Consider the following 19,236-nt stretch of genomic DNA (forward strand, 5'->3'; position numbering starts at 1 on the left):
TGATGTTACTAACTCATATATTACATAACAATTAAAAAGAAAATGAAACAATAAAGCTACGTCCGTCACTAAGAGAACTACATCTAAAATAATATTCAGATAGTTGATTATGCAATGAGTTACTTTAAAAATTGTGAATCTACTTGGTAGTGTTGCCATCGCATGTGAGATTTATAATAAATGTTGGGACATTTAATATTACTTTAATGATAATAATATATTAAAATTTATGAAAATTCACAATTCACTAGATGGATGACACATTATTTAAGATAAAAAATTTGTGATAAAATTTAAGACATCTAACTATAAATCTCAAATAAAATATCATTTGCTTAAATAACATATCACATGTTCTAAAAAAATGACACAAAAAATATAAGAAAAATGTGTCTAAACATAATTATAATTTTAGGCTTCAATCTTCAGTTCTTCACACAGTAAGCAGACAGATGAAATCAGAGAGAGGTCACGTAAAAGGAGAGGGTTGTTTGGCCGAGACAGAGTAGGCGCCTATTGTAGAGAAGTTGATTTTGAAAATTGAAAGAGATGGTTCAAGTATAAATGTCATTTTAATAACAAAAACAAATTAATAAGAAGAATTATATATACTAGACTATTAGAGTATCTTTTAGTGTGTGTATAGTCATTTTTAGTAAAAATATTATTAAAATACAAAAAAACATATTTTAATATATTAAAAATTGTATTTTTTTTTTAATTTTTTGGTGAATTAAAATTTGTTTTTTTAATGCCCTTATATATGGAGAGTAGTTATGTAAACTAGTAACCATTGGATTGAATGACATAGATGGCTAAAAATTTATGCTAAAAGTTTTAAATTCAATGTTGAAGTTAACAAACTAATTTGAATTCTAATTGTACGTGTAACTCATTTATATAGTTATGAATGTTGATAACTTGTTAGATTAATATTCTATTATCGGATAAATATGACATCTATTAAAACTTAAATTTAGACTCAAACGCTAACATAAAATGTAATTTATAAATTACAAGTTAATATCCAAATTAAAAAGCACGACTTCTGATTTTTATAAATTAAAATGTGAAGTGGTAAAGCGTGACATGACAATTGCATTTGTAACTGCCGCACCAATTCGCTGTAGTTATTTTGTAGAAGAACCTTGAAGACTTTAAAGATCCCATTCTGCATGGGCCGACAAGACCGGGCCATTCATTGGTTTGGAAAGGTTCGGAAACATGCTGAAAATAAAACGTATCGAGCGACTTTGACTTGCACATTTAACGTGGATACACGTTAATGCTGAACAGATTTGGAACTTGAAAAAAGTCTAGAATCATAATGTGTCACTAATAAATAAAATTGGACATGGTAAGCAGGCGACAGATTTCACTAGAACAAGCACTGAAAAGCACAAGAATATGGACAAACAAACCGAATTAGGAAGAAAGTCCATAGCTCAGGCAACATGTTAAAAACCCTAAATAGAACAAGATTCCCAAAACCCACAATGGACGGTCAAATAATATAATCACACACCCGTACTACGATGAATAACACAACACCAGACACGGTAGATAAAATAACCCTGTTAGACCTAACAAGTTAAACCAAGGCAATGCTGCTCTCGCCACCTGGAGGCTTGCGTACTCCGCCCAGATAGTCTCGAGACTCTACCTTACCATCAGCAAAAATGTTACTGCCACTCATCTCCCGTAGTTTTGCTACACTAAGTGGCTTCTCGGCAGATGATGGAGGAACATCACCCTTGAATATGTCATTTCCTGATAGCTCAGAAAATTTCTTATCGTAAATTTTCTTTGCCGTCTTCATCACAGGTTCCTCAGTTGAAGTTATGCTGCTCTGGTCTCCAGCAGGCTACAAAGTTAAATCCAGGGTCAAATGCAGTTAGATACTTGAATTCCATTAAAATAAAAGAACAGAGCCAAAAAATAGACATAGATAATAATAAAGAAGCAGAGAATCAAAGAACTGGAAAAACGGCATGAAAAGCACATATTACAGTTGGAACTGAAAAGGGCAAAACCACAAGTCCATGTGCAATTTGTGCCACAGATACTTCAACAACAAAGGTTAAGGCAAAGAATATAATCAATTAAAACATCCTAGCAGACAAAATTACTACTGGGCACTCAATGCAATCTTCTTAACCCTCCAAAAGAAAACACAATGTTATGAATGGCTTAATGGAGCCTAAATATGGCATAACTTCAATTTTTTTTTTAGGAATAAATCTAGAAGTTTTTCTATTCTTTTCGTCTTTTATAAGAAAATATAAACCAAGAAGTTGTTCAATCAATGTACTTGGCTCATGCATGATCTCCTATGCAACCTCTCAATTTAATCCTAAAATTTCCACGGCAAGGGAAGGAGGGGCAGGGCAAGGGGAGCTGAGAGGGAGAACAAAGAAATATGTATATGCATCCAAACATCACTCACGGTAAGGACTCCGACAGATGTTTGTACATCTTGTGGAGCAGAGTCTCCCAAGTTGAAGTTTTCCTTCAATGCCAAGGCACGCACCGCTGGCCGTGGTAAAATTTCTGGAGGGGGTGCAAAGATATCATGTCCACTAAGCTCCTTGCTCTTAGCATCAGAAATCTGCTTCTTCAACTTTGCCTCTGACTCACTTTCCAGTGTCCCACTAAGCTCACGCTGCTTAGCCACCTCAGGTAGAGTAGTAGGTTTTTTGGGTGAAATGCTATCTTCCTCACCAAACGAGATATGACTGATTCCAGCAATTGCTTGCTAACAATTCCAAGCATCACCATAGAAAATAGTCAGTTTAAGCCGACAGAAATTCTTCAAATGCAAGAATTAAGATACCTGATACATCCGTAGTCCCGTTTTGTTATTTGGAGTAGGATTTGCACTACCAGATTCTGATTCATCATTTTCCGCACCAGCTGCAAAAATGCCACTACCAGTCATCTCCTTCATTTTATACCCTGAACAAGGTTTCCTGCAAAGTAGAACATCAATGGTTTTAGTCTTAGGTAGTTTAATACTCTCATAAAAACAGAACCAAATATAGAGAGATAAAAAGTTTATTTCACTTAAATAATAAAATACAGAACTTTATATTAACGGAGCCATCTAATTCAGTTATTTGCACCAAAGTTGCTGGATCGAGCTGAAACTGATATTAAGGACACACTGACACCCCCCCCCCCCTCCCCCCCTCCCCCCCCAAAAAAAAAGCATTTATGGAAAACAGAAACAAGTTTATGAGCATTCCATCTCATTTTTGCTAAACAACCCACTATCACTTCTCCGTGCCTTGATGTTTTAAGCTTTTAAATGGCCAGCCATACAATTGCAAACACTAAATTGGAACTATCTGACAAATTGGTAAAAAATTGATATGTAGTTGTATTGGTTTCTTGTTTCCTGATTGATAAATGCCATTTTGGACTACAAAGATATGCCAAGGCAGCAAAATATAGCTTAGAAAACATACATTTCTAGTCCACAAGTGAATCTTCCCAAGTGAACATTCTGTCTAATACTGATTTTCATCAAACCTACTAATATTAACGAGGATACCACAGCCAGATCTCCTTTGATAGATCTAAAATCAACAGGATTAATCAAGCTAAATCTAATTAGTAATGCTTTTTCATCATAAATTGAAACATCTAAAAGATTATAAGTTTCATGCAAATTTAATAAGGAGTACATATATAATCATAAGTTCACAAGCAATATTCAAAGTCAAATCCAAGTAAAAATCGAAAGACCGTTGCAGAAAAAGACAAGTAAAACATTAATGGAAACCAAAATCCATGACGACTACAGACAAAGGACAGAACAAACAAAACAAATGCGTGTATATTTCAGCAAAACAAAACAACACAAAACAAAACAAATTTTAGGACCATCTACACGCATTTATTATCCATTAAAAAAATTAAAAGTAAATAAATAAAACTAAATTTGGAATGAATAGCAGATCTCACCTTCTGTTTAAGCTCTCAACTTCCTCATCCGTCACCTGACCCCCAAAAACCACTTTACTGATCCCATCCGACGGCTACAGTTGCACCACGCCAACCAAAGTCGTAAAAAATAAGCAGACGAAGTTGTAAAAAAGCAACAAAATCAAAAAAGAAAATGAGCTTTACTTGTCCGCGTACGGAGGAGCGCGTGGAGGAGGCCTGAGCAGGGGAATCAGACGGTGGAGTTTCGGACCAAACGAGCAGATCTGCTGTTGATGTGTGCGGTTTCCTCACCGGAGTGCTTCTCTCCATTTCAATAATCAAATTACTTATCCAAAAAATAGTACAAAGAGACGCTCTTCTTCAACAAGTTTTCTGTACAGCGCACTGTGTCTGTGGACTGTGGCTCTGTTTTAGGCCGAAGAGAAGGAGAGAAAAAAATGAAGGATGGATTGAAATGACGAAAGTGTCCTCGTGATCTGGAACTTTCTTGCTTTAAAGTTTAGCTTTTGGGAGTGATGATGAGTGAGAAGAGAGCTTATTTAGCTTCAGCCTTGGATCATAGAATTAAGGAGTAGCTGCTACTACAACTCTCTTTTTTTTTTTTTTTTTCTTTTGTTGTTCTGTTTTTAAAGCAAAGAAAGAGAAAATTTTGAAATATTATTATAACCGTCGAGACTCTCACTCCACTGACACTTCGAAACTTAATTTCAAGTTTCTGTCTCCACTACAGAATTTGAATCTTGTACCGCCCTCAATTGATTTCTGATCTCATTGTTTCTATGCCACGCAATCCACCGGCAAGTGCCCGTTGCCTTGGACGATTAACCGGCTAATCCCTATGAAATTACCCAAATAACCCTGATATATGATTTTGCATTGTTTAGCTCATTTATCCTCCGCGTCGATGACTTTAGATTTGTCATTTTATTTCCCGTTAGGCTAATCTCTAATTCAACTAGCTATTTAGACGCCAACTTGATGCGTTTTGTTTCTTGTGAACTTGATTTTAGTAATTTTACGCGTAACATTGTGCAAATTGCATAAGATAACTCTCGTGATTTAAGGTGACCAAAGCTAAAATAAGTATTATTTCTTCTTCTTTTTTTTCTGAGACCCAAGATGCTCTCCTCATTGCTACTCTAAGAAACTGCATCATCTTCTTTTTCATACCCATGTGAGTAAAGCAATCAAATTGTTGGCTCTGATGCCATTTTCCTCTAGAAACAACATCATTTTTTTTTGGTGGGGGCATTATACCAAGTTTCACGTGTGGTGAATATGGCAATCCTTGCACAAGTGATGAGTGAATATCATTTCATCATCACTCATAAAACTTCACCATCTCCTCCCGTAATTCCTCCTCTTTTTGACTTTTTGAAAAATATTTATTAATTCATACAGATAAATGGTTGGTAAATTTAAAAAAAAATAATTATTATTATTAAATGAGGTATGAATTCAAACAATTAGATTTGGCTTATCCATAAAGAAAATCAAAACATTATATTTAAATAAATGCTCTTTAAAGGATAATTATGAATCAGGTAAATGTTGCGTTGTTGGCTAAAAGGGTATGGACAGTCATTTTGAGAGTATTGACGTCACATAATGTTATGTATACATATAATTTGTTCGTTTGAGTAGTTTATACGGAACTTGGCGTAGTGATAAAGTGATTCGCTGGACAAGACAATCTCTTAACTTGCATCTCGGCTTCCATTGCGGGAGTTTGGACATTTTAAATTCTTAGTTTTGGTAATTTACAAGGTAGTCCTTGTATATAGAGAGAACTACTTTTAGTACCCGGTCCCATTGCAGGACTTGCTCATCAATCATCAATCATCATTCATCATTCATCATCTCAACCTTCATCTTCATCTCCACCCATCAGTCATTACGCAAAGTGGAAACTTTTTTAGCGACGAGGATTGAGAAACGCCCCAATTGCCCAAAAGCCCGTTGAACCTCGACCGCCAAACACGTTTGGCCGAGTAAAATTAAGACGGGTAGACTGCTTTACAACAGCGGTGTGTATTACACAATGTCGTTATTTTTGGACAACAAATTATAAACTATAATAACAATTAAATTAATTTTACTTATTTAAAAAATATATTTTAATTAAGTTTATAAATAAACAAGAACAATGTCGACACTATATATGCAACAAATGTAGTTCCATATTATTCAATCAAATTAATACTTTTTATCGATAATAAATTTTGAAAAGTTGATATATGCCTTGGGCAAGAGGTACTATAAAGTTGAATAAGAGATACTATAGAGTGCACGTGAGATAATATAATATGTTTTAAATTAATTACAGTTTGTTTATTATTTTTCAACATAAATATCATGATGATGATGTGACCTACAATTATTTTTTAACCCAACACTCCATTTCATCGTAAATACATTTTATTCGCTCCAATTTAAACAATTGATTTATTCTTTACTTAATAAGAGGCGAACCAACTAATGTGTACCTTAATACAGTAAAGTATTGTGAATCTAATAATAAAAGATACTCATACAAAAAATAGCAACATTCTTATTGGTTGAGGAACATTTCAAAACTAAATGGTATAAAAGCTTTGGCATCATAACATTCATCATAAGTTATGACTTTTTTTTTAATGTCATGTATTTAAATATTTAATAACTAATACACCTTAGAATCATGAGTCGTTCACTTATAAATACTAAGCAATTTCATGTCCAACAATTTTTTTTTAATTTCTAAATTTTTTTTTGAATTATAAGAAACTAATGTTCAGATTACAACTCAGTGTGTATGAGATTATAACTGATATTTTCTTATATAGTACTGCCCAAATTTTATCCTCTCTAATATTCGAGAAAATACAAATCACTAATATAGTTCTGGCCACTGGACCAAAGGCCAAGTGGTTTTTTTTTTTAAAATTTCTAAATGATAGTCTAATTGATTTCACATTTTACAATAGAAATAATAGGTCAAGAGTATAAATGTACCGTATGTATTTAATATTAGGCGCATGAAATCCATTTACAAAAATCGGTAGCAAATTTACAATGACATAAAAACATTACCACAGGGAGAGGAGGGGACATAGAATAGAAGATGAATTTTAATAAATTAGTATTTGAAAAAAAAACAAATGAAAAGTGGACCCATTAGCATTACAAAGCGTGGAAAATAATAATGTGTCCGACATTGCAAATGCAACCTAACTTGCCGCATGCCCAACAAACGAACGAAACTGTAGATTCCTTAAAGCAGCTATAACGTCGGCTTTCCTAGATTTTTATAATGTTTTTTTTTTTTAATTTTTTTAATAACATCGTCCTCTCTTAATTGAATAATATTTCATTTTTATGAATCCTCATTGTCATCGAACCTGTAACTACTGCTACTATGATAGGTTATGTCATTGATTAATTAAACATTGTCGCCCCCAGTTGTATCAGAGTGCAAGGACCACCTTTTTTTATTTTTTATTCCAACATAAATTAGTGCTAATTAAATGTATAATCTTGTATCAATCAGGAACTTGTAAGAAGAGTGTTGCGTTGGAGGATTTGTCTAAGAATATTATGGTTGCCGGTAATCTCACGTCTTGTAGGGAATATCAACTGTATTTTATAGGTGTACAATTTTGGGTGGAATTGATATAATACATATGATGATACGATAATTAAGTTCAACTGATAAAAAAAGATAATGTATAATAAAATCACACACAAACTTAATTTAATTCAATAATTGGAATAATAAACTATGATAATTATTTTGGTAGTTAGAGAAAATTAGTGCTAATTATTTGTACAATCTTCTATTAATTAGAAATTTGCAAGAAGAGTGTTGTAGTTGGAGGATTTGTTTAAAAAATAATATGATTGTTGGTAATCTCACATTTAGCAAGGAATATCGACCATATTTTAAAATGGTACCAATTAAGAGTCTAAGTTTAAGTGAAATTGACATAGTACATACTATGATTATAATTTAATTGATAAAAAACAATACATAATAATGTCGCACACAACTTAAGTTGATTCAATAATGGTCATTATAAAATATTGTGGTAGTTAAAGAAAATTAATCCCAATCAAGAAAAACAAAAAAGTTCAATAAAAACATCAATGTTGCACAAAGATGGTCATAATGCTCACAAAATAATGCCCTTGTGAAATTAGTGCGCCCCATCCTTTTAAATACAAGCAGGGAGTAACATCTACAATTATAAGAAAACTAGAAAAGTGAGAAAATTATTCAATCTTGACTGAACATCAATGTCATACACCAAAGAATAATTTTAATGGACCAATAGAACATTGTAAGCGGAACCAAACAAAGATATGTCGGCAGGGTAAGAAAATTGACACTTATAATAAACAAATTTATTTGGAACCAACCAACCCAGTAATCATTCTCCAATTGTCAATTTGTCATCCGGGGCTTGCTTTTATGGTGAGCTCTTGAGTCTTGAACAATTGATGAACAGATTCACATTTAGCCTGCTCCACAGTCCATAGAAGTAGAACCCACCAAAAACTATAAAGAAATATTAAAAAAATAAAAGGTATTTCATTTTTATATACAAGCATATAAATAAAGCTTTGGCCACTTTGACAATCAAAGCTGGTTAAAAAAAAATGGACTGAAAAACAAAAAAGAAAGCAACACGCCCACCGTGGGGCTCGAACCCACGACCACAAGGTTAAGAGCCTTGCGCTCTACCGACTGAGCTAGACGGGCTTGGACGCTAATCGTCGTTGTGTTTCTATATTATCTCATTATAAAGGCCAACCCAACAGATCATAAAAGCCTAGTCTTGAAAATATGTAGCCCTGCGACAGACGAGAAGATAAAAGGAGAAGGTACACATCAATTCAATCCGAGTTGTTGGCCTACTTTGATTGTTGAAAATGTATAATAAATATAAAATTTAAATTTTTCATATGTTTGAATAGGTTCAACGAGAAGTAAAACATGAAAAATAAGACGTATTTTATACATTTAGATCCTTTAGAGATATATTATTAATTAAGTTTTCGATAGAATGAGATTTTAATATGAACTTTTGTACTATATGTATGAATCAAATGTCACAACGTATAAGTGTATGGATTTACGTCTCTATAATTTGGATATTAATCTTTTTGATATCTTTAGTGGTACGATGACAAAGGAATTTTCTTATATGATTAGTTTACTAGTTCATTTTCATCAAGCAAGAGTGCTACAGCGCAGATTATTTTGTTAACTTGGGTCCACTTTTTGTGGTCTCGGCTATCATGTTCTAAGCATCTTCACAGTCTAGGACACGAGAAATTACGTCTTCGGTTTTCCGTCGTCGTTAATATGGTAGTACTTCATTTGGGTATCTGTCTATCTGATAATTTTACATTTTCAATTTTCATTTGTGCATGTATGTTAATCTGATAGAAAATATTTTACTTGCATATATAGCAAATGACGAATCTAACTCAGTTCCAAGTCTTGATGTTTCTCTACTCCACAAGCATAACGGATCAGGTTATGTCCTCACCGAGTTTTGGGCTTGTCTATGAAGGCCCATATCAATTTCGACACGTAACACAGCCTGGGTCTGGGTCGCTGGTTTGAAGGAGAGATTTGCACACGATAATTAGAAGACTGGTTGAGAAGTGACCCATGGAAGCTTTTTAAAATTTCAATTCTAAACTTCGAACAACCTCAAAAAATTTTATTACTCATCCTCTTGTCATTGTATTTTTAATTACATATTTATACAAAATCAATAATATGAAAAATGAGTTCTCTAACTCAGGTGATTTAATGATAGAAACATCAAATATATATATATTTTAAAAAAAAAAGATTCTTAACATACCTTCGCGTAATCGCGTTACCTATCAAAAAAAAAAAAAAAATTACATAAGGGAACCACACGAGAAAAGATAAACTAGCCTTTTACATGTAATTATTCCAAAATTCAGGGACTCAGATGTTATATATACCTCATTCTAGAAGCCAGTCCCAGCTCCTTTTGCCGAGACCAGACGCTTCGTACATGTAAAGGAGTGAACAGAACACGAAGCATCTACTTCGTCCACTTGCAATTGAATAAATCTTTATGTAATTTTCTTTACCTCCCCAACAGGAAACGTTTTCGAAATCTACAGGCAACTGTTAACACACGTCCTGTGTGTTGTATGAGTGCGCGTGACTGTTCGTAAAAGAAAGCTAACGCGAGATTTTTTTCTTAAATATAAAAGCTCAAGATACAAAGAGAGTTACTTTTATCATGGCGACTATCGTTAGCAGCAGCAGCTTCTTCTCGGTGTCTCTACCGGGTCGACTCGGTAACTCGCGACGGTGTTCTGTCAAACCCAATCCTTCGCCGATCTTTATACGCAAGTTTGTTGCCAAAATTCGGGCTTCTTCAACAGCCTTTGTCGAAACCAAACCATCGGTATGCGTGCATTTCAGTTATTTATTATGACATGAAATTATAGTACATGACCCTTTTTGTAATGTAAATTTTCAATTGGGTGTGTTTAGGAGCCGAGTTTTGTTGAAAATGAAGCAAGTACAAGCAAGAACGTGTTAGCTTGTCCCATCTGTTATAAACCTCTAACGTGGATTGGTGATTCATCCTTGTCTATGTGAGTCATATCAAAACGTTCTCTCTTTTTTTTTTTCCTTAAATTTCTGTTGTTTGTTTGTTTCCTTTTGAGTTGGTTGAGTATTATTATCACAGAGAATCTGCAGCTGGGTCTAGTTTGCAATGTAACACTTGTAAAAAGACTTACAGTGGCGTGGGAACTCATTTTGATATGACTGCGGCTAGTGGGTCAAAAGATTATGGTGAATTGATGAGTCCTGCCACTGAATTTTTCAGGTATTGTGTATTTTTGTTATCATTCACTTTATGTAACTGCTGTGTCTCTGCTTAATTTTTGAAAGCATTGCGTTTGGAAACCCCCCATTTTTAGTCGGCGATTTGTAATTTCATTCCACTGCAGTGGTGGATTGATAAGCACAACACCTTATTATATACTCTTAAGGCGAGCTTAATTGGGTTTTAGTGAAGTTTCAATGGGGAATTATACTCTGTAATGATCTATAAACTTCCGTTGATTTTTGTCTTCTAATTCTATACATTTTGACGTGCACATTTGGCAATATCAAGCATTTTAAGATTGTCCAATACCATGGCATACATCTTACATGAACCTTATCCCATCTATTGATCATATGTTGAATCAGGATGCCATTCATGTCATTTATCTATGAGAGGGGCTGGCGTCAAAACTTTGTATGGGGTGGTTTTCCAGGCCCAGAGAAGGAGGTGATATGACCTTTTCTCAGTTTCATATTTTTTTCTTTTAATATTTTCTTTTTCAAGGATCTGAACATTTTTGTCCTTCCTATCAGTTGCAATTTCAGCCCATAGGGGCGATGATAAATTGTTCTTATAGAACTTATGTAGAATAAATTGTCGATTTTCAGGGCTAATGTTTGCCATTGCCATTTCACATTCTTCGTTTTCGTAGAGGTGTACTAACCAATTAATGGGTTTAACTGCAGTTTGAATTGATGAAGGGTTATCTAAAGCCTGTTTTAGGTGGAAACATCATTGATGCTAGCTGTGGTAGTGGGCTGTTTTCACGAATTTTTGCTAAGAGTGGATTGTTTTCTCTTGTTGTTGCTCTGGACTATTCAGAGAACATGCTGAAGCAGTGTTATGAATTTGTTCAGCAGGAATCAAACTTTCCAAAAGAGTATGAGTAACTTTGATTTGTCCTTCATCCTATAATTTGAGAATTTAAATATACACCTTATTGTGTATTGTTCTTCTCTATTAGGAATTTTTTGTTGGTCAGAGCTGATATCTCTAGACTTCCATTTGCTTCAAGTTCGATTGATGCAGTGCATGCCGGTGCTGCTATACACTGTTGGTCTTCGCCATCAACAGGCGTAGGTGTTTTCTTTCAAGTAACTTTGATTATCCATGTTGTTGAAGATTTAGCTGTGAGCTTTTAAGATTTGGTGGCTAAATTTTGTAGGTAGCTGAAATAAGTCGAGTTCTACGACCTGGAGGAGTGTTTGTTGGCACCACCTACATAGTCGATGGGCCTTTTAATCTTATTCCATTTTCAAGGCTTCTACGCCAGGTATGTTTTCTTGACTTGAAAATTGTTGGCTTCAGCATACCTGTATTAGGATTTGATGATCTGAAAAGGATATTCAGACAGTTTCAATTAGTTGTAAATCTTAAGTTATTCTATGGGCACATCCAACATTACATTGTTAAAATCCCAAGTCTGTGTAACCTTCTAAACTATGTAAATTAAGGTTGTCAAGTTTTCTGTACAAGACATGAATGTAACGAATTCTTGTGAATATTATTCTTTGTCATATTTGCCAGTTGCTGATGGTGGACATCTTGTTTCTTGTACAGAACATGATGCAAATATCAGGCAGCTATACTTTCCTATCTGAAAGGGAAATAGAAGATCTCTGCAGAGCCTGCGGCCTGGTTGATTTTAAATGTACAAGGAACAGAGGTTTTGTTATGTTTACTGCTACAAAACCCAGCTAAAATTGACTGCCTATCAGCAGTTGCTCTCCACTCTGCTCCGTGCTCTCAAATTATTGAGTCTACAAAAAAGCAGTTATTGGACCAACTGTCTCAGAAGATAAATTATTGTCTTTTGTGTTAAGAGAATGCTTGGTGATATAGGAATGTAGTGTAAGGTTAGAGAATGCTTGGTGATATAGTGTGAAGGTCTGTAAAGATGATACCACACACCAATCATTGGGTGCATGGAATAAAGGGAAGGCGAGTTCTTGTAACCTTTCCTACTTTTTTTTGTTAATATTCTTGAAGAGATTATTAATTCAAAGAATTGACCTCCAATTCTTTTCCACTTCAATTTTAAAATGTTTTAGATTATTTTCAGTTTCCCATCAGCTTTGACCCTTTTGTCAATTAGGGATGCTCTGTTATTTTAAATTGTTTACCTAGAAGTTGTCAGTTTGAAACTTCAAACCTGAATTGAAAGTTTTGAAGAGTTAGTCAAGTCGATTGATCATGGAAAAATCGATTTAAGGGGATCCAAAAGATGAACAATAAAAATAGATAAGAGAAGGATTTTATATTTTTTTATGGGTTTGTAACAAAGGGTCAGGAGGGTCCTTTGTGTTTGATTGTATCGTTCTGAATACGTATATCAAAGTCTTCTAGTCAGATTTTACCGCAATGATATTCTCACAGGCAATGAATTTTCTCCATCATCAAGTTCTGCTAATCAATGTGACAAATTATGAGTCTACAAGAAGTTAATTTAAAGTTGTCTAAAGGACCTTAGATTAAAAGCTTTAATACACAATAAGCCATCAATATGTGGAGCCATATACAAAATTTACCAAAATCACTATCATGTTAATGGCAAACAGCATTTCAGACGGGTAATTCAACCACCACCATCAGTTATAAACTGTATCCAATTGCACGATTTACATTTCAGTGAAATAAACAATTGGTATCACCAAGTCCTCAAAATTCTAAAGTCCTCAAATTTCCTTTCATGTGTCAAATTTGTGTATCAAATTCATCCGTCCCCCACCACAACCCCCCAAAGTTTCCCACCCCAATTCAAGACTTAAACCCCTCTTTACTGTACAGTATAACGAATTGGCGGTGAAGTTTGTAACAGGGAAAAAAAAAAAAAAAAAGGTACCTATAAAGACATTGATTTCACAAAGCAGTGGGTTCTTGTTTTCTTCTTTCTAATTGTAATTTCCTGCTAAAAATCTGAACAAACCTCCTATACTCAGTATACACCTAAATGAAAATTTTCACTTTCATCACAATCTATGGAATCCCCCCATCATTAGTGCCAAGAGCTGGATGTAGAGATGACTTGGTTGGCAGAGTCAGATTCGGCTCCTTTGGTTTGAAGTTCAGCTAAAGTAGAATGGGCTACCTGCAGAAATCCAATTCATCCCATCATAGCCATCAAGTTAAAAGCATCTCACTATTCACCTAAATTGGAGAATGTCAACTGTCGGTGAAGCAATATCTTCTCATCATTATCATCAAGATCGAGACCATCTTCATAGTCATAATCCATTTCAATAACAGTTCTATTCTTAACAGAGAGTACTTCGGATTCAGAGAACTGAACATGGGAGTATTCTACAGCAGCAGGCAAATTACTGGACTCTAATTGTTGCATCTCTGATTCAATAAGTGCTTCCATCCTAGCTCGCTCCCTGTCTCTTGGATAGGTGCTATATAAGAATGAATATATGAAACAACAGAGAGCCATAGGAATTCCTATTGCTGTGTAAAGTGCCTTGGCCAATGACGCAGCATTCGCCCTATCTGTGGCAATCTCTTCAGTTGCACTGGATCCTTTAGGAATAGGTTTAAAGCCATAAACATGCTGAGCCAGTATCCCGACTACAGGAGGTGCAAATGATGATAGTATGGACTCAAAAGATCGGTCCATAGCATAGACACTAGTTCGGGACTTCTCAGGTACTATCTCTGCAAAAATTGGACTGCATAAACACATTGCAAATGATTAGTCAACAACACGTCTCCAAAATTTTGCAAAAATTTGATTTTAATGCAATTAATATTTAGCGAATTTGATTGTAACAAAAGGAAGAACAATTTTATGAGAGTCTATACTTGTTTGTGGCTGGAGCATTCCAGGATATGAACAATCCCGTGACCACCAAGACCAAACCATGCATCACTGGTGTGGATGGATCATCCGGTAAAACCAGGAGAAGTAAAGCTGCTAGAGGGATGGCTGATAATGAGCTAATTTGTGCTAGAATTATCCTTCCAGAATTTGGGAATCGTGCAGAAAGGAAATCTCCCATCCTGCCTCCAAACAGTCCTCCAAAGGAACTGGCAATTACAAACAATGCCATCAGGAATGCAGTTTTCTCGTGGGAGAATCCAGTAAGCTCTAACCACATTGCGGCAAATGACAGAGCTGACCAGGGGAATGAACCTGTGACACCCTGAGCCACAATAATCTGGAAAGATGGAATTTTAATTACAGACTTGGCTTCCTGAATCAGAACCTTTACGTCTGACCTGAATGATTTACTTGAAACCTGATCACTGTTTGCTGTACCACCATCTGGAAAGTGTGGATCATTTGCAAAGAGGCGGACTAAAGTTCCTACCACGACGCTGATTAGGCCAACAATATGGAAGGAAATCCGCCAACCAGGAATTCCCATGAATGTCATTGGAGCCATCACAACTGAAAAGAGTCCACCAACAAGTGAACCAATGTTGCTGGTTAGCTGTAGCCATCCAAAAGCCACACCACGGTTGCTATCATCAGTTGAATCAGCAACAAGAGATTGGATTGCAGGTGCAACCAATGCAAGGCCAATGCCATTCAGAGCTCTAGAGATGGCCACCTGCTCAAAAGAAGTTGAATAACTTATGATGAATATGATTAACTAGGGTGTCGTAGGTAATATGGCTTTTCGTATACACTATTTATAGTTCATTAATGTGCTTAGCGGCAATCAAACCCTAACGTATGGAAAGAATGTATTCAGAGATTTTGTATAATCCTTACAGCATATTATATTAATGTTTAGTGACCGGAAGTTGTTAGGTCCACAACAACAGATAGTACTAGTATACACTATCGCATTGGTCTAATCATACTGATTCACAAAGGTTTCTTTGCTGATACTGATCTTCTAAATTATTAACCAGCTCGTCCCAAGCTATTCATATTTCTTTCTGCCTGCGTACTTTTATATGCAACATCACCTCTAGGCCTGATTCTGAAATCCATGCACCTGAGACTTTTCCCTTAGTTCTCTTGGTATGCTATTCTTATAATGGCCTTTCAGTTCTCAATGAACCATTGGGAATAACAGAAAGGAAGTTCATTTTTGATAAACCAAAACCTTAAAATTATATTCTTTTCTTCTTCTCCACTTTATACTCTAATCTAGGATCTATCCTCCCATTTGTCTTGTTATCATTGACAGTGCTTAATTTATGCAGATTCTCTTCCGAAACTCTTCCAGAGCACAATATTCCTCCAAGAATATAACACATTGGGGCTTGAAATGACTTATTTATTTTTTCTCTTTTAGAAAAGCTACCTTATATTCTTATCCTGTTTTTGGTTTAATAGACCAAGGTGACCAGATTCTTATCTTAGATCAAACATTTCACATTCAGAAACTCTAAACAAACTAAAACATAATACCAAGAAAGACATTTTCCTCATCATTTGTTCTACCAAATAGCAAATAATATTACAATAAAGATACGCACGAAACTTAACAAATACCTTTTATCAATTCTTACTCCACCTAGTAATCAAATCGACAATCAAGCAAACCATTCAACCGTCACCACATAGAACAATTGAATCAAACCTTATGCTATTAGTACATTCCAACTTCCAATTCAATGGCTTATAAAATTAAAAGTAAAAGTAAAAGCACAAGGAAAACCAGGCCTCAATCGATTCAATTCTAGAAAATTTTCTAAGTCGACTAGGACTGCCTATTCCATTTCACATAGCCAAAACCATAATTACAGGTCCCGTAATTCCTTACTTCTAATTAATTTTCCCATGCATCAAGCAAGTCAGAAACAGTTCTATCCAAAATAATAGGGAAAAAAATTCGATTTAAACTTCATATTTCGATTTATTTGACTGAACCTGAGCGAAAGTGGAGGAGAAGGCAACAAGGAAAGTTGCAGCAGCCCAGAGAAAGGCGCCTAAGGCGATGACATGGGCTCGGTTATGACGGATCGCCAAGTAAGCCGCAATTGGGTAGCAAGAAGCCTGCACAATGGACCTGAACAAAGTCAAAGAACCTAATCCAGTTGGGTCCGTGTGAAGGGCAGCTCCCACTTCTTTGTAAACTCCAGGCAACAACGATTCATCAGCTCTCTCCATGATCCCAGCTAAGTTCACAAGAAACAGCGTTACCGTTTCCTGTTTCATTCTCCTGTTTGCCTTTGGTCTATTTTTCGTTTTCGTTTTCGTTTTCGTTTTGTGAAGGTAGAAGAAGAAGAAGAGGCTTATTGCTGCCTACAAAGTGGTCTTGTTCGTTTTGCTTCAAATTTTAAGAGTAATAATAGTATTTAGATCCCTAAGTTATTCTAAATTCCCAAATTAGGATGTAACTTTCCATTTGTATGAAATAAGTCCCTATCTTTTCTTATTTCTATGGTGGGGTTTAGACTTCAGACCGTTCAGTTCGCGGTTGCAGGTACTTATTTGATATAAATTAAGTGGTTAGATGAGAAAACGTTCAAATTTGGGGGATATGGATTACTGTTAGCCGTTTTGCACTTTTACTTTCAAGCAATGAATTATGGATAACGACTGCATGTGCATGGTCAGTCGGTCAATGACAGGTGGCGGCATTTATGGGGACAATATTGGCAAATAAAGGGGGGTTTGAGAGTGTGGTACGTGTAACGACGCAAAAATGTGGCGGGTTCAGACAATTCCTATGATTGCGGTATATCTCTCTCTCTCTCTCGCACATTAATGTTCCAGCATATACTGCTTTAAAGTTTTAACATTCTCCGGTTTTGTGTGAATTGGGACAGAAATTGCCAAAACGAGTTACTAGAAGAATGCCTTTGTTAATGTTCTGTTGATCGTTGGAAGTTCCAAAACACCTTTTCCCTGCATGCAAAACGCTTTGTGTAAGATTCATATAGTAACAATTTCGACATTGGAAATTCTTTACCACTTCAATTTTTCTCTTTTCTTTTTTTTCCTCTTTTAACATTGTGTACAGAATAAAGAACACACTCGGGATGCTGCTGTAGTTTCTTGGAACTGGGCGTATGATTAACCAGAAAAAAGGAAGTAGAATTGGCCCAAGCTCAATTGCTTAGCCTTTGTATAAATGTGTATTATATGTCCATGTCCATACGAACTGGGTACGTCCTTTAGATATGGGTCAATCAGTGACAAATTTTGACAACTGGGCCTTCTAAATTGCCTCGTATAATGATGTGAAAGAAGATTCTGTTTTTGGCCTCCGCCTACTTCTACTTTTCCTCCCTCCCTAGATACTACGGTGTAGGTTTCTAAACATGCTCGAGTTTGCGTGACTCTTAGGTTTGTCCTTTCAATAATATATATAAAAAAAAAGGGACACCTTAGCTTTTGTCTTGTAGTCCATTGGCTGGTTCGAGCCCCAACGAGGACTTTTTACTTTCATTTAAAAAATATATGATCTTTAAGATAGTATTGGTGTGGGAATAAATTTTCGAGTTGGTCCATCTCTATATTTTTTTAATAAACTTCTGCATTTAGATTCTCTCGACCCCAACAAAAATCATATTTTATCAGCAATTGTATCGAGTGAAAATATATATATATATATATATATATATATATATATATATATATATATATATATATATGTATATATATATAAGTGTTATAATTTAAAATTTTAAAGTGTGAAAAAGTACAATAAAATTTTAAAACTACATAATTTTAAAGACTTAAAACTATACATTTTTAAATCGTACGATTTTAAAATTATATATATATAGGAGTCTCTAAGTTATAATTATTGTAACATACATCTCTCATGTGAACCATACAAATTATGAGTCTTTTTCATGTGAACCACATAAAATTATAGGATCCACAATTTATATAATTCACATGAGATATGTATGTTACAATAATTATAATTTAGCTTTTGACTCTATATATTTTTGACTCTATATATATATATATATATATACACACGGGGGATTGTATTGTCTTCTTTCTTGGAGATGCGTGGGAATTCTGCAAAATCACGGATTATGAAGTGGTGAGTTTTTAATTGTGAAAGCGACGGAGAGGTCGCAATCTAGTACATGATCGCTGAGGGGACGGGGGTGGATGCATATGATTATATGTTCGTACAGTTTACACGAGTGAGAGGGCAGCGTCACCGCCTCCGCTCCATATGGGCTCCGCCACACCACCCACTTTTTAAGTTTTAATCATGATCTTTCCCTCATCTCCCACATGGATTTCCTCATCCGACCCTACGCGTGGATCCTTGCTCCTCGATTCCCGCCTTTGCCGCTCTTGATGTCCTTCTCACACGTGCATTCTTCTCCTTTGGGCATATGATCTGGCACTGACGTAGTTTTTACGTCACGCCGTGAGTGAAGGCTCCGACACGAGAGTGCCCTTCGCCATTTTTCCCAGTTTTACCGTTAATAATTACCGGGCAACTAATTCATGTTAATTTTTTTTTAACGCCTCTATTACAATCAA

The 19,236-nt window shown here is 35.2% G+C and overlaps 3 protein-coding genes and 1 non-coding gene across 5 annotated transcripts; 1 reads left to right on the forward strand and 3 right to left on the reverse strand.

Annotated features, from left to right (window-relative positions):
- Positions 1–1,305: 1,305 nt before the first annotated feature.
- LOC102611175 (uncharacterized) lies at positions 1,306–4,828 on the reverse strand. Of its 2 annotated transcripts, XM_006472556.4 has the most exons (5): positions 4,132–4,828; positions 3,967–4,040; positions 2,834–2,969; positions 2,447–2,755; positions 1,306–1,864 (listed from the first exon to the last, which is right to left on the reverse strand). In XM_006472556.4, the coding sequence occupies exons 1-5, from the start codon at positions 4,255–4,257 to the stop codon at positions 1,592–1,594; spliced, it is 918 nt and encodes a 305-aa protein (XP_006472619.2). In that variant the 5' UTR covers positions 4,258–4,828; the 3' UTR covers positions 1,306–1,591. The 2 variants fall into 2 exon arrangements, with proteins under 2 accessions (XP_006472619.2, XP_024952544.2); XM_025096776.2 differs by lacking the exons at positions 3,967–4,040; positions 4,132–4,828 and adding an exon at positions 3,468–3,628.
- A 3,788-nt stretch (positions 4,829–8,616) lies between these two features.
- Positions 8,617–8,689, reverse strand: TRNAK-CUU (transfer RNA lysine (anticodon CUU)). The gene has a single exon. It is a non-coding gene; the product is annotated as a tRNA-Lys (tRNA).
- A 1,291-nt stretch (positions 8,690–9,980) lies between these two features.
- Positions 9,981–12,855, forward strand: LOC102611456 (uncharacterized methyltransferase At1g78140, chloroplastic). The gene is made up of 8 exons (XM_025096248.2): positions 9,981–10,388; positions 10,478–10,581; positions 10,677–10,817; positions 11,186–11,267; positions 11,507–11,700; positions 11,785–11,896; positions 11,986–12,093; positions 12,381–12,855. Exons 1-8 carry the CDS (start codon positions 10,221–10,223, stop codon positions 12,519–12,521), a joined length of 1,050 nt encoding a protein of 349 aa, XP_024952016.2. The 5' UTR covers positions 9,981–10,220; the 3' UTR covers positions 12,522–12,855.
- A 410-nt stretch (positions 12,856–13,265) lies between these two features.
- Positions 13,266–17,062, reverse strand: LOC102611951 (uncharacterized). The gene is made up of 3 exons (XM_006472559.4): positions 16,648–17,062; positions 14,622–15,373; positions 13,266–14,488 (listed from the first exon to the last, which is right to left on the reverse strand). Exons 1-3 carry the CDS (start codon positions 16,933–16,935, stop codon positions 13,960–13,962), a joined length of 1,569 nt encoding a protein of 522 aa, XP_006472622.2. The 5' UTR covers positions 16,936–17,062; the 3' UTR covers positions 13,266–13,959.
- Positions 17,063–19,236: the final 2,174 nt, after the last annotated feature.

The sequence above is a fragment of the Citrus sinensis genome, chromosome 5, assembly GCF_022201045.2.
Source record: "Citrus sinensis cultivar Valencia sweet orange chromosome 5, DVS_A1.0, whole genome shotgun sequence".
Taxonomy (NCBI): domain Eukaryota; kingdom Viridiplantae; phylum Streptophyta; class Magnoliopsida; order Sapindales; family Rutaceae; genus Citrus; species Citrus sinensis.